At 38.3% G+C, this 21,353-nt stretch overlaps 1 protein-coding gene across 1 annotated transcript; it reads right to left on the bottom strand.

Annotated features, from left to right (window-relative positions):
• Window positions 1-222: 222 nt before the first annotated feature.
• On the bottom strand, window positions 223-19,638 carry LOC113770284. The gene is made up of 18 exons (XM_027314703.1): window positions 18,303-19,638; window positions 17,539-18,054; window positions 17,258-17,416; window positions 16,972-17,165; window positions 16,672-16,882; window positions 16,265-16,502; window positions 16,030-16,183; window positions 15,668-15,934; window positions 14,322-14,343; window positions 10,839-11,343; window positions 2,846-3,585; window positions 2,137-2,628; window positions 1,857-2,012; window positions 1,554-1,747; window positions 1,258-1,468; window positions 854-1,091; window positions 619-772; window positions 223-534 (listed from the first exon to the last, which is right to left on the bottom strand). The coding sequence occupies exons 1-18, from the start codon at window positions 19,636-19,638 to the stop codon at window positions 223-225; spliced, it is 6,099 nt and encodes a 2,032-aa protein (XP_027170504.1).
• Window positions 19,639-21,353: the final 1,715 nt, after the last annotated feature.

The raw sequence follows: 21,353 nt of genomic DNA on the forward strand, positions 1-21,353 counted from the left end.
ATCCTTGCTTAACAAATGCAAATGTGAACAACACAAAGAAAATGATACCGTTGCTAAGAAAACTAGTGGTATGTTTCCTTCAAAGTCTCAAATCTGTCTTCAAAATTCACCAGAAGAGCTTGGAGCTCTTCTTTAGGAATCAAAATTAGCAGTGCCAGTGGAATGCCTTCAAGACAGGTACGTCTGCATTCCCTCAATAATGAAACTATACAAGCAATGCCTTCATCGGCCTTCTTCTACTGAGATAGTTATCTCATTGATGGAGTTAATTTCTGCTTTACTAGGCAAAGATGCAGATCTACCTGAAGCGCGTCTTCTCGCTAAAAAAGTAGGTTGATTAGGACTTGGAAGAGTTGTTGTTTCACTACTGAGCATAGTAAGAACATTAGACATTGTGGGACGATCACTAGGATCATCCTGTACACACAACAGACCTATGTTTATGCACTTCACGACTTCAGTTCCATTGCATGATTCCAATAATTTCTTGTCAACTAAATCCATTGCTTTGTTTTCTTGCCACAATCTCCATGCCTGGGAGAGTGTTAGAATAAACATATCATTCTAAAACATCAATAAACATCAAATTTACAAGGTTCTCGAATCTCAAAGACTTACATAGCCTAGAAGACTCAGGATTTCTTCGGATCGGTAAAACCCAGCAGTGTTTCTCTTACCACCAATGATCTCAAGTAAAATTACTCCAAAACTATACACATCTGATTTCACTGAGAATAAACCTTCCAGCGCATACTCTGGAGACATATAGCCACTGCATCACGAGCAATCATCAGAACAACAGTCACCTTATAGCAAATTCTATGAGAAAGGCTGAGGAAATCAATGAACTTACTAGGTTCCAACTACTTTTTGTGTATTTGCTTCTGTCTCGTAGCCTTGAACGATTCTTGCCAAGCCAAAATCTGAAATTTTGGGGTTCATCTCTTCATCCAACAGAATGTTGCCTGTTTTCAAATCTCTGTGGATTATTCTTAACCTTGAATCCTGGTGAAGATAAAGAAGTCCCCGTGCAATCCCCAGAATGATGTTGAATCTCAAGTTCCAGTTCAATAATATGCAGCGGCTTTGATCTTAAGAAGTTTGCAGAGTAAACAATTCAGAATATAATATAACCATAAAAGAAGGTCGGTTGTTTTAAAATATTTGGTTAGATTAATTGGCTCAAAATATAATGTGGTTCCTTAATTGCCTTAGACTCTAATAGCTGAAAGTTGAACAAAAGTTTCAAATGCTAACCAAATATAAAGGTATCTAAGCTTTTATTTGGCATGTATTCATAGAGAAGAATTTTTTCAGATCTCTGGATGCAGTAGCCCAAGAGTCTAACTAGGTTCCGATGTTGAAGTTTAGCAATCAACACAACTTCATTTCGAAATTCCTCCAGGCCTTGTCCAGAGTGGCTTGACAACCTTTTAACTGCAATTTCAGTTTCTCCAGGGAACATTCCCTGCAAGAGTAGTCCACTCGTTGTAAAGCTTAGGGAGAATAAACTAATGGAATCCGGATGACTAACACAAAAATAAGTTCAAAACCTTGTAAACAGGGCCAAATCCTCCGCTTCCCAGTTTATTTGTGTCTGAGAAGTTAACTGTAGCAGCCGATATGCTTTCCATACTGAAATAAGGGACATCAACAATTTTATCATCTCCGACAACCAAATCTGCAGCTTGTGTTTCACTATCATCCAAGTAAAAGACTGGATTCCCTGCAATGCTTTTTCTGCTTTCTGATGGGAAGCAACAGTACTAGTTAGGCCTTATCTACCCTAATTAGAAAAAATTTGTACTACAACACAAAACGGTTCAGGTAATTAATGTCAGCTGCTGCATTAGCACCTTTTCTATTTGCTAAGATCCTCCTTCTGTAAACAACAAAGCATAAGCTGCACGTGAGCATAACTATAGCAATGGCTAAGCTACTAATTATCACAGCAATACGATTCACAGAGAGTTGCGGCTTCTGTTCTGACCGGTTTGAATCAGCCACAATTGCTGCAAAAGAAAAATTAACTAGTGAACCTAGTGATACATAAGATTTTTACCCAACAGAGCTGATGAAATAGATCCTTTTTTTCTTCAGAAACATGATATCACATGCAAAATTATATGTTCGCACCTGAAATGCACTTCAAGGTCAGGTTATTCCATTTGTAGTTGGGATTGCAAAGACACCTTTTCCGCTTATCGATTGCAGTTGAACAATTTGAATCTGGCCAACCCCTACAATCTTTTAATGAATTGCAAATTGGTTCCGGAGGGGGTTTCCAGGTAATCTCTATCATTTGTCCAGCTTGAATTGAGGTAAGTGGTTCATTATAACACCAATTAGTAACATTAAATGGCATTGATGGACTGAACTGCAGAACTCTGCCTGACCTGGCATCACAATTCTCAGCCCTTTGGCGATTAACTTGGATAACAAATCTCCTGTCTTCCTTATTGATGTTAATCACTTCATAGCTATTGTTCAACATCAAGAAGAAAAGTTGGCCTCTGGAGTCATTACAGGTGAAACTATGGTATGAAAGATCGCCGCAGTTGGGCCCAGTGCTCAATGGATATGGTATTATGTGTTTACCACAAGTCTGGCAATCTCTACTCGTGGTTTCTGCAAATCATAATTTAGAAGTAACAAAAGATATTTTCATGCAATATTTAACAAACTACATTGACTATTACACATACTCATGAGTCGAATATTTGTTAATTTTAGTGGCAGACAGCATCAGGCGAAAAATAAATTTTACTCTAATTCAATGTCATTTAAGGTAGTGGTAAAATTTGGGATAGTAGATGACTTCAAATTCTTATTAAAAGAAGGCTACCTATGGCAGAAACTGCTACACGAAAGGAAAGATTGTGGCCACGATCAATATCCTCTTGTAAATCAGTAAGCACAGAAGTCCACATGGAGCAACCAGCTTCAAGATTATCAGTTATACTTGGCCCGCCGAAATAGTATGCAACGCAGTCACAATTGCTGAGACACCCCTGTCTGCACAAATTTTCACTGTTAGCACTAGCTGCCGGTAAATCTGGTTTCCCCGCTTTCATCAACTTAAGATTCAAGAACGTGTCAGGTTTGGTATTCGGGTTGCAGATTTCCAACGTCCTCCTACAACCACTACTAAAATGCCCAGTATTCCAGATATCAGGATAAACGGGCTCGAATCCTGGCAAACATTCACAACTGCGACCCGCATTTTTCAGATTACAGCTACCAAAATTGCCACAAGGGTGATGGATTTTGCAAGCATCTTGGGGCTCTGACCAAACCGACAACCATTCAGTTCCACCCGGTTCCTTCATGTAAAATTGTATCTCTCCGGAGGAATTCATCAACAACCTAGTATTTGCATACGTAGCTAGAGCATCCGAATAGTTAGAAGTAAATGGCTTTCTGAGCCTCTTATATATATTTGTTTTATTTGCATTTGAAGACTTATAATTAGCCTGGTCGAGACTAGGGCTAAAATTTGACAAGAGGAAAGCCACAAGGTAAGGCAGGTCAATTGAACCTGACTGATCACTTTCCCAGTGCACAACAGTTGACCCTTCCATTATCCTGTTGATAGGTTGCAATTTTGTCATTTATTTTATTATTAATTTCCCCTATTACCTGACTTGATATGGATTAATTATTAGATTCTACTCACTTTTCGTAATTTGCATTTATTTCAGGGAGTAAATCGAAAATACCATAATAAGAGCCAATTTGATGATTATCAGGAAAGAGTTCAAATAGCAGGCAATCAAGGGCATTCTTGGAACGAGGAGATGCAAGACCTTTTTGGTAATTTTGACCGAAGATAGCAACTAGAAAAAGGGAAAAGAAAGAAAACCTCGGGAGCTTTTTCCCTTCCTCTTGTGCGGCGGACGCCGCACAGTAGCGGTAGGCTACTTAGAATAGGAATGAAGATTGGAGGAGTAGAGCACTAGCTTGGAGCTTTGGTTGACGTAGACCTTTGGACTTCCTTTTGCTTTTCTTCTTACGCATGTCAGCCATGAGGCACTGAGTAGTTTTTGTATCTTTGACTTTTCTTTTGCTTCTTAGTAGTTTTTTGTCTCCTGGGATGTCAGGAGCAATTAGGTGCAATTGAATGATTTTGCCGTGGCTTTTCTCCCAAACACAGAAGATGGCCGCAGCTTTTGCTTCAGTTTCGTACGTTTTGTTCTCATCAAACATGAACTAATTTCACCACTCTAGTCAAGAACAACGGGGGATTTGGTTCTACTAAATTTGTGAGATCGAATTAGTTTTTATTTATTTCCATTATTCACTGGTATTTGTCTATCTTTTGCTTTATGTTCATATGGTTGTTTTATTATTCGATTATCCAGGGCCCGGATTCTAGATTAATTCAATAACCTGAAGCCAATTAGGATAGTTAAATCCGTAATTGTTTAATTATTCTAAACTGGTGGCAACTGGCATGATTGGGTTTGTGTCAGGGGGATAGACAGGCTAACTTAAAGAGACCCTCGTAGCGTGTTGATTGGTTGGAATTAGGCTCTTCTAATTATTCATGCAATTAGGGAATTGAACTTCTATGGTCGTACCTAGGGTTATTTCCTGATTAGAGAAATAGTCAACGGTCGTACCTTGGCTATCGACAAATTGAGGAAGAGTTGGTTGTTTATCGCGTGTATGACAACTATAACTAATTTATCAGATAGTAACTGGAATAATCCTTGCATCTGTGATCGAATTAAGTGAACCATCTCCGAAATTGTCTCTTGGCTAGAGTTCGTCAATTATTATTTTTATTGTGATAATTAGTTATTTGAGTTGTAGTTATTTTATTTTATTTATTCCAAGTAATTTAGTTACTCTCATTTTCAAAAACCCCCCATATCTGGAACTTGAGAAGAAATTAAATTATCCCCAGTCCCTGTGGATTCGACCCTGCTCACCGCTATATACAGAATTTGTATTTTATTTGAGCAGGTATTTATTATTGCACAGGTTCGGCACCTGTCAATTTTTGGCGCCGTTGCCGGGGACTGGTGTCAGATTAATTTGTTTCTTTTTTAGTTCACCTTGTTTTCATTTTTAATTTATTTTTCACTTTTTTTTTTATAGTTTATGGCTGCTAACATTCCATATTTTGATGATAGATTGGACTTTGTTCCTGAATGGGGTTATGAGACTCGTGTTTTTCCTAATGATCAATGGGCTGTTGCAAATTGTGGAACTTATTTTGACTCAGGTTATTCAACTGACACATGCCCCGCATTTCAAGACAATCTAAGTGCTCCAATTGACACTTTCGGAGATTTTCCACCCCAATATCAAATGCAGTATGACCCTTATTCAAACGGGTATGATCAAGGATGGTGGGATAATTCCAGTTTTGATTATGCGACCGGGTCAATGGATTTTCAACAGCAAGAGTCTCAACAACCAACGTCCCTGTCAGGGTACCAGCAGCAATACCAACCCCGACCACCTCCGCCCCCAAGCTCTGGTCCATCTTTGGAGGAGATGATAAAACAAGTGATGACAAACATGGCGCAAAATCAGCAAAGGACGGAGGCAATCATTATGCAAAATCAACAATGGACGGACTCCGAAATGCAGGATATAAGAAATCAGATAAGTCAAATGGTCACACCAATCAATCGTTTGGATTCCCAGAACCAAGGTGAATTACCATCTCAACCTGAGTTGAACCCGAAGAATGTCAGCGCCATGACCTTGAGGAGTGGCAAAAAGGTTCAAGGGCCTGAGCCTGTGATCCCTGAGGACAAGGATGAGGAGATGCAAGAATGTCAAAATGAGAAATCTACAGATGCAGTTGAAAAAGAAGCCGAAAATGAAGAAATGGAACCCCAACCGCAACCTATTGAAGTGAAAGAATCCAGTGAAGAATCATCAAATGTGGTGACACCACCTCCATTCCCTAATCCGCATTTTCTTAACTCTTATTCCATGATTTCTGTTAATGAGATTGATTTTGTTATACCGGAAGTTTTTGAGTCTCATGGCAGAAATAAGTTAAGAGTAACTATGGTCAAATATCTTGAACCATTGAGTGCTATTGATGGAGGGGTGGAGGAAAAATTGAGATCACTGCTTGATTATTTGGCACCATCAACTAATCCATGGAAGACCGTAGCTCGTGTGCTCAAAGATTACTCCATCTATGAGGGTTATCAGGACTATGTAGAGGATGAAGCAATGAGACGAGCCACAAGATTTTATCCTCCATGAAAAAAAAAAACATAATAATGTCTAGCCAAAGACATTAAAGAAAGGCGCTCATTGGGAGGCAACCCAATTGTTTCTTTTAGTTGTTTGTTGGTTTCGTGTCATAGTTTAAATCTGTTTTCCTTGAATTTGACTGATTCTGGGTGTTAATTTTCGTTTTTGCTGATTTGTAGGTGAACTTCAGTCATGACGCGCCCGCGTGGTGACGTGCAGGAAGCTCACGATCAGGAATTTCTGAACTTCTGGGAGCTCTCTTGCCCTCATGACGTGCGCAGGAAGCTAACGATCAGGAATTTCTTAACTTCTGGGAGCTCTCTTGCACTCATGACGTGCCCGCGTGGTGACGTGCAGGAAGCTCACGATCAGGAATTTCTGAACTTCTGGGAGCTCTCTTGCCCTCATGACGTGCCCGCGTGGTGACGTGCAGGAAGCTCACGATCAGAAAACTTCTGGGAGCTCTCTTGCCCGCATGGCGTGCCCGCGTCACGTTCGCGGGAAAGGTAAGGATTAAAAAAAAAAAAAAAAAAAAAAGAGAGAGAAATTTTTTTCAACCGTAGCTAGGTTTCTCAATTATCCAAAAAAAAAAAAAAAAAAAATTCTCAATTATCAAGAAAAAAACAAAAACAAAAACAAACAAAAAAAAAGAAAGTTTTTTTTCCTTCTTTTCTTTTCTTTCTTTCCTTTCTTTTTCTTTCTTTCTCTTTTCTTTCTTTCTTCTCCTTTGTTCGCTCTGTCCGCCGCTCGTGCCCACCGCCATCTCAAACTCCACCGCGCGCCACCCCCTTCCTCAACTCAATCGCGCGCCCCGCCGCCGCTCTCCGCTGCTCTCCACCAGATCGCGCGCAGCCCGCGACCCCAGCGCGCCACTAAGCCGCGGCCCAGCCTCTGCGCCGCCGCTGCTAAAGCCCCACGCGACTCCCTCCGCAAGTGGCGACGAGCCCACAGGGACGTGCAGCAGCCTCTGTCCAGCAGCCATGCTCTGCGCACGGACGCAGCCATCCACCACCAACTTCAACGCCGCTTCTCTGTCTGCCGCCTGGGGTAGTCCCAGTGGAGGTATTCGACACTTGCCCCCCCAATTTCTCAGTGTTAGTCGGTGATATTTGGTAGTAGCTTATGCATATTTGGGTGATTTCCACCAGTGGTACTGGTTAGATTATTCTAGCTTGGAATTGCTAATTCTTTTGGGGTGGGTGAAGTTGTGCATTTAATTGGCCATCTGGAGCCACTTGTTGCAAATTTGGGGTGATTGGATGATTCCTGTAGTTGAATTGGGTGGAATTTGTGGCATTTGTGTTGCCTGTTGAAATTGGACGAATTTACTTCAATTGTTGGGAGTGGTCTGTCCATTGTTTCCAATGCTACTTCACGAGTTATTCTATTATAAATCTGGGGTCCCGCTGATTGCTTTGTCCATTATACTTTTAGCCCTATGTTGACTTTCTTTGGAGATTCGGAATTATTCACTGGTTACTGGATAAATATTGGGGCTTATTGCTTGAATTGTTAGGACTGTAGTAGCGCAAATTTCTGGGTTGTTTGTTGAATCGGAAGGGCATTGTGACCCCTGTATCGCTTCTTGAAGTTGGTTAACTAATTTTGGTTTACTGGGTGTGTTTAGTCTCTTGATTTCACTTGCCTTCCGTAGTCGTTGCAAATGAGTTCATTTGCTGCCTTTGTTGGAGTATCTGTTGCGAGTGTGGCATTGTATAGCTTCTACTGTTAGCTGATCCATTGGGGGCCATAGGTAGCATTTACTCTGCTCTGTTATATCTATTTCATTGATTTTGGACTACGTTTTGCACCAGTGGTACTGGTTGGGGTATTTTGATTAGCATTTGTTATTTCCAATTGGTTGGCTGCCTGATTAAAAAGGAAAAACTTGTGATTGTGTGGTTATTGTCTACTTTCTATACTACTATTGCTGGAATTGCCGCTTCTGAGTTGAAAATTAACTATCCACTTGGAGACTTTGTTGAGATTTTGGGTGGACAGAGTTGTGCATTTGCTGGTTGAATTGAGTTATGATGTCTCAGAACTGGGGCATGTACTTTACCACATTGGTTTCCCTCCGCAGCTGCCAAATACCCTTAGCCACTCGAGAGGGAAGTTTCTTTGTCCTTTTCACTTTAATTGCTTTATTTCCTCCATTGAGGACAATGTAGGATCTAGGTGTGAGGGGGACAGCTGTGCTAGTTTCTTTTTCTAGTTCTTAGTTTTCAGATATTTTTCTTTTATTTTTCTTTTATTTTTAGTCTGTTATTTGTCTAGTTTTCGTTTACTTTTTGTCATTTATCTGTCTAGCTCTCCTATGACTGCCAAATTTGATGTTGGATTGTTGCCCCTATTTCTACTATTGCCAAGTTTTAATAATAAAAATGTGTCGAGTTAATGTGGTTGAATCCAAGAGCATTCCTTTGGTGAATATCAGTGATTATGTAGCTCTTATAATTTTTGGTTAACTTTCCTAGGCATAGGGAATGATTATTGGCATTTTCATGTGAATTGGTCCGGTTATTAACTTTAGTTCTCCATGTTTGAAAATGAGGCTAGCTGATGCAAGTTTTCTTTTGGTTCTTGTGTTATATTGAGTTTTTGTGATTTTTAGCTATGAATAAACTTGACTGTACTCCGCTATTAGTTACTACTGAGTAACCGGGGATCTGCACCTACAAGTGTTGATTCTCGCGTCAAAAGGTAGTAATTCCTATGAGTACGTGGTCACGTGGCGATAGAAGTTGAGTAACCGGGCTCCTTCATCTGGCCAATGTTGGAGTTCGCGTCAAAAGGCTTAAATGGCTAGCGACTAAGTCTTTTGTTACTATTGGAAAAAAGAAAGAATCAAAAACAAAAAAAAAAGTAGAAAAATGTGCTAAAAAAAAAGTGAAGGTTGTGTTAGTCAGCTTGCCGAATTATGGATTTAATGTTGAGATTTTGATTAATAGTTGGACCACTTGCTGATAAATGTTGTGCGTCATTCCTTTTTCTTATATTAGTTAACCTGAAATTAGAGGAGCTTGTGGTTTAGAAGCTAACCGAAGTGATATTTCTTGGACTTGATCATTGGTGCTTGATTATTATTTTTCTTGATATCTTGGCAATTTGGTAGATAGAGCAATGGTCATTATCACATTTTGGTATCTGTTTACTATTCTTATGCTTGAGGACAAGCATGGTTTAGGTGTGGGGGGAATTGATAGGTTGCAATTTTGTCATTTATTTTATTATTAATTTCCCCTATTACCTGACTTGATATGGATTAATTATTAGATTCTACTCACTTTTCGTAATTTGCATTTATTTCAGGGAGTAAATCGAAAATACCATAATAAGAGCCAATTTGATGATTATCAGGAAAGAGTTCAAATAGCAGGCAATCAAGGGCATTCTTGGAACGAGGAGATGCAAGACCTTTTTGGTAATTTTGACCGAAGATAGCAACTAGAAAAAGGGAAAAGAAAGAAAACCTCGGGAGCTTTTTCCCTTCCTCTTGTGCGGCGGACGCCGCACAGTAGCGGTAGGCTACTTAGAATAGGAATGAAGATTGGAGGAGTAGAGCACTAGCTTGGAGCTTTGGTTGACGTAGACCTTTGGACTTCCTTTTGCTTTTCTTCTTACGCATGTCAGCCATGAGGCACTGAGTAGTTTTTGTATCTTTGACTTTTCTTTTGCTTCTTAGTAGTTTTTTGTCTCCTGGGATGTCAGGAGCAATTAGGTGCAATTGAATGATTTTGCCGTGGCTTTTCTCCCAAACACAGAAGATGGCCGCAGCTTTTGCTTCAGTTTCGTACGTTTTGTTCTCATCAAACATGAACTAATTTCACCACTCTAGTCAAGAACAACGGGGGATTTGGTTCTACTAAATTTGTGAGATCGAATTAGTTTTTATTTATTTCCATTATTCACTGGTATTTGTCTATCTTTTGCTTTATGTTCATATGGTTGTTTTATTATTCGATTATCCAGGGCCCGGATTCTAGATTAATTCAATAACCTGAAGCCAATTAGGATAGTTAAATCCGTAATTGTTTAATTATTCTAAACTGGTGGCAACTGGCATGATTGGGTTTGTGTCAGGGGGATAGACAGGCTAACTTAAAGAGACCCTCGTAGCGTGTTGATTGGTTGGAATTAGGCTCTTCTAATTATTCATGCAATTAGGGAATTGAACTTCTATGGTCGTACCTAGGGTTATTTCCTGATTAGAGAAATAGTCAACGGTCGTACCTTGGCTATCGACAAATTGAGGAAGAGTTGGTTGTTTATCGCGTGTATGACAACTATAACTAATTTATCAGATAGTAACTGGAATAATCCTTGCATCTGTGATCGAATTAAGTGAACCATCTCCGAAATTGTCTCTTGGCTAGAGTTCGTCAATTATTATTTTTATTGTGATAATTAGTTATTTGAGTTGTAGTTATTTTATTTTATTTATTCCAAGTAATTTAGTTACTCTCATTTTCAAAAACCCCCCATATCTGGAACTTGAGAAGAAATTAAATTATCCCCAGTCCCTGTGGATTCGACCCTGCTCACCGCTATATACAGAATTTGTATTTTATTTGAGCAGGTATTTATTATTGCACAGGTTCGGCACCTGTCACCTGTACGGCCTATCATCTTGTTCTTGCTGAAATGTGAAGTTCCCAGTTGCGGGATTGCCAGAATCCCACCAGGAAACCAACTTTAAACCTTCATCCATGTTCATGCCTGGAAGAAAAGTATCAGTTGGCTCAGCAAAGCTTTGCCATAGAATATTTCCCGAGCTCCCATCAATCAGTACCAAATTCCCTGAATCCATCAGCTTCAGGATCCTGTTAACAGGACTAGAGCTTTCAAGCGTAGTATTGAAATATGAAGTTCCCATCTTATCCAGCAACTTGAGATTGCCATCTTCACCTATGGAAAGATATCCATATGAATGTCGTATCGGTTTATCTTTGTTGGCAACCCATACAACTGTTCTTGAGCTCAAGTTGTAATACCATATGCCTAGATATCTTCCAGCATCGTCACCATCAGCACTGAAGAAGCCCAGTTCAAAGATTTTCCCAGCAGACGTGAGGCTGCTGCCATCATCTGGCAATAAACTGTTAGAAGTGATGGTGTCTCTTGCTACACATGACAGAAACTGACTGGTTCCCTGTGCTACAAGTACAAAGAAAATCAGAGAGAAGCAAGGAGGTTGCATATGGTTTTACAGATTAAAGACTATTGACAGTTTATCTGAATTACACAGAAGTTGATCTCTCTGAATAAGGAAGGAATTGTTGTTCTGATGGGAAGAATCAGAGTCAACCAGAGCAGTGCATGCGGAATGTGGACCGTGTTAGCTAGGCTTTTTTTCTTGATAAACGAGAAGTGGAAAATTTTTTGTCTTCTGCGTTATTTTTCTGCTAAGGAAGTTTGCTTAAACTTCTATATTGAGATTGGGACATAGTTTTTGTTTTAAGATTCTTTTGTATATTATGAAGATGGACATTAACATATTTTTTGATATCCACCAGTGGTTGGATCCAGGTTTAATTTTTAGTGATAGGTTTATTGGACTATATTGTAATCATTTTTAACAGAGTTTTAATTCAATTCATAGTAAACTATAGTATTTGTTTTTAAAAAGATTCTTTTAATTCAATTCACAGTAAACTATCGTTTTTTTTTTAAAAAAAAAAAAATCGTCTTTTCTCCAATCCAATTTGGAAGTGAAGAATTTCTTGGTCGTATTACATGTAATTGAGCTTACGATTGTCTAAAAAGTCTTGATCTAGTGGCTAAATTTAACATCTTAGGATTTAGAAATTCTGAGTTCAAAATCTCTTCCTAGCCGAAAAAACAAGTTTTTAATTGAGTTTATGATTTGCTGGAGAAAAAAAATTGTTAAGTGTTTTCGTTCCCTATATAGTTTTGCACCTCGAAATTATTGGAGATTCTAGCAAAAGGACAGTTTCGTCAAGTTAATGCCACGCGTGTAAAACGTTTTTTAGAGTGCCAATATCATTGGCTTTTGGGTATGACAGCATTTATAAGGTCGGTACAAAAATGTAATTATAAATATTTTGGGAGAATATATGTACGTAGGTATGTTGAACCAAAAGTAATTTGGCTTGATTACAAATAGATTTATACAATGTAATTGCTAAAGTCGTTAGAGCAAATGGCTAAAATAATCTGTAAACTATTTAGAATTTCGTATTTTAGTTGCTGAGCTTTTTATTTAGCTAAAAAGTCATTTAACTAATAAAAAATATTTTTTTTTGTCACTCAATTAATAAAAAATTTTACCTTTATTCATTCAACAAATGAAAATTTACATTTTTCCGTCACAAAATGTGATAATTGTCTTAATTAGCTGAATGATAATTTTAATTGAATCAAAAGTTTAATGGCTAAAATGGAGGATTTTAGATAGTTTTAGTTTAACATTGTCACATTTGCTCAATTCGTCAACATTCTCAACTTTTTATTAAAGACTAGTTAATTTATGCCTCGCGCGTGGCGCGAGGTTGCCCGGATATGACAATTGGTATATGCTCAAAAGCATCATGATAAATTAAAAATACAGCATTGCTGCAGTTCAATGCATTAAAGTCAAAAAGAAATAGAGATTATCCAGGCTAATAGTAAACTATTATATTTACATACATAAGAGTCTTTCTACATATACTTTCAGACTAATACTTGCACTAATGGAGCTTTATGATTCCTAGTAGAGACTTTTAAGTAGGCTAGTAGCCTGTTTGTAGTACGTGGATTTGCGAGGATGCTCAAATTTAGATTCATAGCTATGGAATATCCACAATCATATAAAAGGAATATTTACATATATTTATATTCATACATAAGGAATATTTACTTCATAGTGAGTATATGAAATAATAATCAAGTGCAAGTAATAATAGAATCGAGATTATTAACTTTAGATAATGATTAAAATGAACACTAAGTGATTGCCATGATATTAAATTTATGAACAAATTAACTAATTGATGCCAAATGACGTTAAAGGTAAAAGTTAAGGATAATTTTTTATACTAAATTTAAGAGCAAAAAAGTAACTAATTAATATTAAGTGTACTTAATGTTAGAAGTGAACACTAAGCACACAAACTTAAAAAGAAATAGATAAAAAAGAAATACACAACACACTATTAATTAATACTGACCATGCTGATAAGATAAGACTGAAAATCACACTTCTTTTTCGTATCTAATCAGTCAATGACTGGCACAATTGGCATTGAACGGCACTATACTATAGTCAAAACACAGTTGAGAAATAAATTCCAGCCATTCAATGCACCAAAGGCACCGCTGCGTGGAGTTGGTCATTGATGTGAAATTACGATGCTGCCCACACAATCATGGTGCCAATGAGGGACGAAATTCACTGTTCATTTCTTCATTGGCTCTTTTATGCTCTTAGATAGATAGATAGATATAGATGTGATCTTGCAATTGACCTTGACGTCGAGAGAGTACTCTTTGCGTTATTGTGGCAAAGAAAATTCAATTCTGCACAGCTGACTGGGAAATGGGGACCTGGAATTTGCGACATGACCTTAAAAGTCAAGGTCTTTGATCAACAGGTGCTCTTGACTTTCCTTTGTCCACACAAAGGAAATGCAGAAAATTTGAGATATGAGTAGTGATGTAACTCTCCAGCTACCAAATGGGATGTATCGGGTAATTGTCCTGCAGCTTCTTGATTAGTTAAACTGTTTACATATCTTGGCTACTTATTCAATCTGATTATGCTTAACATAGTTCGAGTTGGGAACATAAATCAAGGTGTAAATTATTAGAAGAATATCAAATCGAGGAAAATTTTCAGCATCTACAAAGAAGCGTAACATAAGCGTAATATATGAATGCTTCCTCTTATATATGACTAATTTTGTATGCTCATGCAAGATAAGCGTATCCAAAAAAATTTTCTTTTGAGGGGGCAAATATATTTCTATCAATACCTAAGCACATAACATAAAATGTTATCAAGTTTTTGCTGTGAAAGCTTAAATTTATGAAGAACACTTTCATATTTTCTAAGGGAGGATTTAATATTCTAATACTTGGGTGATGGCCCTTACCGCCACCCCTTGAGTCCGTCCATACTCATGCGGTGCATTAGGGTGCCCAAATAGCAGTTTGGATTGGTCAATCGATAATTTGTTAAGCTGTAACGTCTAAGCAAAAATATGGTAAAACCAATTAGTTGTAACAGGCAAATAATATGAAATGAGAGTGGACATGCTATAACAATGAAAGGAGCTTGAAAATAGGTATATCAGGTTCGCTCAACGGTGGGAAATGTTATGGACTGACAGAGGACAGACCAGTATGATAAAACTTCCAAGTGCATACAAATTAAATAGGCTTGAAGAAACAGAAAGAGGATTGCATGGGAGGCTATTGCTCTGGAAAATAAAGAAGGAACAAAAAGGTAGGTAGAGTAGGATAGTAAGGAAGGATGTGTAATTGATCCATGCTACGGCTGAAGTTTCCTATATTCACTTGAACAAAAGAAAATGTCAACATGCAGGATCATGAGCAATGGTAATAGTTTTGACGAGCAAAGTATAATGAACCCTTCTGCCTACCACCTTGGAACTTGGAAGTGCAATCCTTTGATTTCTTGTTGGCTATGGAAAGTTATTTGACCGTGTTTTTGAATTCAGCTCAACATTCATTTCTGAAATTGAAGTATCTGATGGATGATTGAAAATTTCATTCAATATGTGATTCATTCCCTTTTTTCAGATGAACAAGATTTCCTGTGTCCAAAAGTGTAGCAATAGCTTGATTCATTGCGCGATCAGCAAATTTGGTTGGCCAAATTCTGTTGTTTCTTCTATCAAGGATGACCAAATTCCATCACTTGCTATCATATTTACTACAGATGAGTCTATGAGTGGATTCTCAGGAATTGCAATCCACGGAATTTTTCCCGTTTGGAAATTTTTTCCGCCAGATTTTCTTATACCAGTCCGTTGGGACTAAGATGGAAATGGAGAATCAATGTTGAAGTTTCTTTCAAGAATGATTAGTCTTCAACATGCACACATTGATCAGGTTAGAATACTTGAATATCAGCTTTTTTCTCCTTTTCTTTTCCGAGAACTGAAATGTGTTAGTGTTGATTCATGTTAGCTACAAGAGAAAAGACACGAGATACTAGTTCCTCTCTTAGAAATTGAATATTAAAATACACCTAAAAAGGAAAATATCTCATTGCCAAGGGAACGTCTTTAACTGAAAGTTTCAGGCATTCTCAACAGTCACCAGAAGAGCTTGCAGTTCTTCTATACAACTCATAATTGGCAGTGGCATTGGAATGCCTTCAGGGTAGGTTCAAATTCATTCCCTGGACAGTGCAACTATGCGGTTAATGCCTTCATCGGCCTTCTTCCACAGAGATAGTTATCTCGTTGATGGAGTTAGTTTTTTCTTTTCTGGACAAAGCAGGTGTTTTGGAAGTGTGTCTTCTCACCACAAAAGCTGGTTGATTAGGACTTGGAAGAGCTGTTGTTTCGCTACTGAGCATAATAAGAATGTCAGACATTGAGGGACGTTCACTAGGGTCATCCTGTACACACAGCAGGCCAATGTTGATGCATTTGATAACCTCAGTTTCGTTGCATGATTCCAGTATTTTCTTGTCAACAAAATCGATTGATTTCCTTTCTTGCCACAATCTCCATGCCTGAGAGAGTTTTAGAATAAACATGTCATAACAATCCAAAGCTGTCTAAATATCAGTAAATTCAACGACAAGCCTTGAAAAATTCATGCACTTACATAGCCTAGAAGACTAAGGGCTCCTTCAGACTGGTAAAATCCAGCAGAGTTTCTCTTGCCACTAATAATTTCAAGTAAAATTACTCCAAAACTAAAGACATCTGACTTCACCGAGAAAAAACCTTTTACTGCATACTCTGGAGACATATAGCCACTGCATCACCAGCAACTATCAGAACAGCCATAACCTTGTAATAGATTTTCTGAGACAGGCTGAGAAAAGTAATGTACTTACTAGGTTCCAACTACTTTTATTGTATTTGCTTCTGTTTCTTTACCTTGAACTATTTTTGCTAAGCCAAAATCTGAAATTTTGGGATTCATCTCTTTATCTAGTAGAATGTTGCTTGTTTTCAAATCTCTGTGAATTATCCTTAACCTTGAATCCTGGTGGAGATAAAGAAGTCCCCGTGCAATGCCCAGAATGATGTTGAATCTCAGCTTCCAGTCCAGCAAGATGCAGAGTCCTTGATCTTACAAAATTTGTATGGCAAGCAAATTAGTGGATGATATAACTATTTAAAAAAAAAAGTGTCTCTCGTTCTATTATATTTTGGATTAGACTGATTGAATAAAAAGTTCCCTTGCTAATTGCCTTTAACTACAGGAAATGAAAGTTGAACAAAAGCTTCAAAAACTAACCAAATATAAAGGTATCTAAGCTTTTGTTTGGCAAGTATTCGTACAGAAGTATTTTTTCAGATCCCTTGATGCAGTAGCCCAAAAGTCTAACCAGGTTGCGATGTTGAAGTTTAGCAATCAACACAACTTCATTTTGGAATTCCTTCATGCCTTGTCCAGAGTGGCTGGATAACCTTTTTACTGCAATTTCTTTTTCTCCAGGGAAAATTCCCTGCAAGAGTTGTCCATTAAAACTAAGGCTTAATGGAGCATAAACAAGTGGACCTTGGACTCAATAAAACATGCATGAAGTATAATAACCTTGTAAACAGGACCAAATCCTCCTCTTCCAAGTTTATTTGCGTCTGAGAAGTTATTTGTAGCAGCTAGTATGCTTTCCAGACTGAAATAAGGTACATCGATGAATTTATCTGTTTCATCAACCAAATCTTTGGACTGTCTTTCACTATCATCCGGGTAAGGGATGAGATTCATTGGAATGTTTTCCTTGTCTTCTGATAGGAAGCAACAGTACAAGTTAAGTCCATAAATACCTTAGAAGACGTTTGAACTAGAGCATAGAAGTGGTCATTTGCTGCATTAATACCTTTTCTTTTTGCTAAGATTCTCTTTCTGAGACAGAAACAGATTAAGCTGCCGGCAAGTAAAACTACAGCAATCACTGGGGTGACAATGATCACAGCAACATGAGGCTTGTCACGTTGTAAGCTTGTCCCTTCTGAATGGTTGGGATTTGTCAGTATTGCTGCAAATGCAAATTAAACCAGTAAACCAAGTAATAGAAATGATTTTACCGCCAAAAGAGATGATGAAATAGAACCTTTCTTTTCTCTGAACATAATATCATTTTCAGATGATTGTTCGCACCTGAAATGCACTTTAAGGCCTGATTATCCCATTTGTAGTTGGAATTGCAGAGACACCTTTTTTCATGTCTTGTAGTTGCAGCACAGTTGGAATCTGGCCAATCCTGGCACTCATTGGATGAGCTGCAGATTGGCTCCAAGGGAGGTTTCCAACTAATCTGTAATCTTTGTCCACTTTGAATTGAAGTGCCATTATCTGAACGATCATAATAACACCAGTGATGCATCACATCAAATGGCAACGATTGATTAAGCTGCAAAACTCGGCCTGCCAAGGTCCCGGAGATGGCACTACAATTTTCAGCCCTTTGGCTCTTAACTTGGATAGTAAATCTGCTGTCATCCTTATTGATGCTAATCACTTCATACCTATTATTCGATGTCAAGAAGAAGAGTTGACCTGTGGAGTCATCACAGAAGAAGCTATAGTATGAAGGATCGCCACAGTTAGGCCCGGTGCTCAATGGATACGGTACTATGTACGTACCACAAGTCTGACAATCTCTAGTCGTTGTTTCTGCAGGTCATAATTTGATCAAAAGCAATACCAAACGAGATTATCATGCAAATCTTTAGAAATCACCTTGTTATTAAACATTACCACAAGTCAAATTCGAATATTTGTCAAATTCAGCATTGGAAAATATCATGCATATAAGACTAGGTAATTGAAATCCAATACGAAGCTGAATGACTAACAAATGCCATTATGGGTAATATCTTATTGAAAAGTACTGCAAATTCTTATTCAAATGAAACGGTTACCTATAGCAGAAACTGCCACACGGACGGAAAGATTGTGGCCACCATCAATATATTCCTCCTGTAAATTAGCAAGGACTGAAGTCCAAATCAGGCAGCCAGATCCACCATTATCAGTTCCTTCTTGCCCATTAAATCCAGCATAGTAGTATGCCTGGCAATCACAATTGCGGAGACACTCCTGTCTACATGTATCCTCACTGTCAGCACCAGCAGACAGGAAGTCCGGTTTCCCCACTTTCATCAACTTCAAATTCAAGAAGGTGTCTGGTTTGGAGGTCTTAGAGCATATAGCCAATTTCCTATCACAACCACCACTAAAATCTCCAGTATTCCAAGCATCAGGAAAAATGGGATTAAACCCTGGCAAACAATCACAATTCAAACCCTCACTTCTGAGATTACAGCTACCAAAATTACCACAAGGATTATAGACACTACAAGCATCATGGGGCTCTGACCATATCAATGACCATCCATCCTGTTCCAGACTGTAAAATTGTATCTGTCCAGAGGAATTCATCAACAACCTAGTATTTGCATAAGAAGCTAGTGCATCTGAATAGTTTAAGATAGACGGATTTCTTAGCCCCTTCCCAGGATTTATTGAAGGATATGCACTGGAAGATTTATAAGTAGCCTGATTAACACTACGGCTAAAATTCGATAAGAAGAAGGCCACAAAGTAAGGCAGCTCAACGGAACCTGACTGATCACTTTTCCAATGCACCACTCGTAACCCGTTCATGATCTTGGGCAGCCTACTCTCTTGATCTTGCTGAAATGTGAAGTTCCCTGCTGCAGGATTGCCAGGATCCCTCCAGGAAACCAGCTTCAAACTTCCATCTATCCTCATGCCTGGAAGCCAAGTATCAGTTGGTTCTGCGAAGCTTTGCCACAGATAATTTCCTGATTTCCCATCGATCAATGCCAAATTCCCTGAATCCAGCAGCTTCAGGGTCCTGTTAACAGCACTAGAGCTTCCAAGATTAGTATGGAAGTATGAAGCTCCTTTCCCATCCAACAGCTTGAGATTACCGTCTTCAACTATGGCTAAATATCCAGAAACATGCAGTAATGGTGCATCTCGGTTGGCAATCCATACAACTGTTCGTGGGCTCGATTTGTAATACCATATCCCTACATATCTTCCTGTATTGGCATTATCTTCAGGGCTGAAGAAGCCCAATTTAAATCTTTTCCCAGAAGATATAAGAGTTGTGCCATCATCTGGCAACAAACTGTTAAAAGTGATGGTGTCTCTTGCAAGACATGATTGGAGATTATCCACCAATGCTACTAGTACTAAGAAAATCAGAGAGATGTTGGTAGTCTGCATATGGTTCTACAGGTTAAAGATTGTCGAGTTAATAGGACTACATAGGATTTGATCTCTGTAATTGTCGAATTAATAGGACTATATAAGATTTGAAATAAGAGAGGAATTACTGTCCTGATATATGAAACCATGGTCAACGGGAGCAGAATAACGTGGACTATGTTGGCTGGGCGATGTGCCAATTGAGCATGGTTAGGTCATGTAACACGGTGGCTTGATTTGATGCTGTTGGACCATTAATTGTTATTTGCATAGCAATTATCCTGTGAATTTGAAGCAAAAGATTTTCATTTACCGAGCATTTCTTTTAAATCAATTTGACCATGACAGCATTTGTAAAATTGATAGAAGTGTAACAAAATTCTTTAGAACCAAAAGTAATTTGAGCTAGTAATAAAGCATCTGTTTGGAAGGTATTTTTTGGGTGTTTATATAACATTTTACTGTAACTTACTATAGAATCAGTTAAAAATTTTTTATGTATTTGAGAGTTGGGAAAACAATTTTTCTTTTTTCTTTTTCTTTTCCTAGTCCTTTTCCTTCTCTTTTTCCTTTTCTTTTCCTCCCTCCCTCTCCCCTCCTTCCTCCCTCCTCATGCCACTACCCTACTCCCCCCTACCCTACTCCTCCTACCAATACTGGAACCTCCCTCCCACCTTTTTTTTTTTCTCTTTCCTCCTCCTCCCACTTTCCTCCTCTTCCCTCCCTTCCTCCCTCTTTCTCCTCTCCTCTTCCCCTCCTCCTCTTCTTTCCCTGCTGGTCGTACCTCACCGTCCCTCCCCCCCCTTCCCTTCACCGAAACCTTCCCCTTCCCATCCCCCTCCTCCCCCCCTCCCCCTCCCCTCTCCTATTGGTTGCGTGACAAGTAGGGGAAGGGTTTCGATGAAGGGCCAAGGGTGAAAGGGGTGGTAGGAGAAGGGGGAGAGGCGAGGAGGAAAGGGAGGGAGAAGAGAGGAGGAAAAAATGGGAAAAAAAAAAGAAAAAGAGTTGCCAGTGCCAGTGGAGGTGGCGGCCAACGTCGGCCAATGGTAGAGGTAGTGGTAGACTGAGGTGCGAAGAGAAAGAAGAAAGAAGGAAAAAAAAATTTTGTGTTTTTGTGTATTTAAGGTGTGTATTTTAAAAACTTTCGAGATTTTTTTTGAGATTATTATAGTTAAAGTTGTTAAAAAATTTGTAGAAAAAAACTCATGAAAAAACTCATCTGGCAAACAAACCTAAAATTCTATATCATGCATTATTAAATACATTACCATTTTTAATTTTGCTAGTAAAATATGTACTATCGAAATAAATTATACTGTCAAACAATGTCCCTCGACAAAATTATTTTTTAGATTTTTCTAACGGATACTCATTAATCACTTGTTAACACACTTAAAATTCACTAAACTTACCATAAACTACAATTATTACCCTCTCTTATATTTATATATTTTCCCATTTAATCTGACCTACTCTCCTTTATATTCATTTATTTTTTCTTTAATTAATTTTATATTTCAAAAAATATAACACCTGAGATATATTTTAACGAGTAACTAATGACCATTGGTTAAATAGACCCTCACTTTTAACATTTTCTGCGCAAGTACTCAATTGTACTACATAGGTAGCACTGGAGAATTTAGCAGCCAGCAACAAAGTCCTTTAAACGTAAAGTCAAATCTTAGTGAGAACTCATTTAGCAGCCAGCAAACGAAGTCGTTTAAACGTAA

This window comes from Coffea eugenioides, chromosome 5, assembly GCF_003713205.1.
Source record: "Coffea eugenioides isolate CCC68of chromosome 5, Ceug_1.0, whole genome shotgun sequence".
Classification (NCBI taxonomy): Eukaryota; Viridiplantae; Streptophyta; class Magnoliopsida; order Gentianales; family Rubiaceae; genus Coffea; species Coffea eugenioides.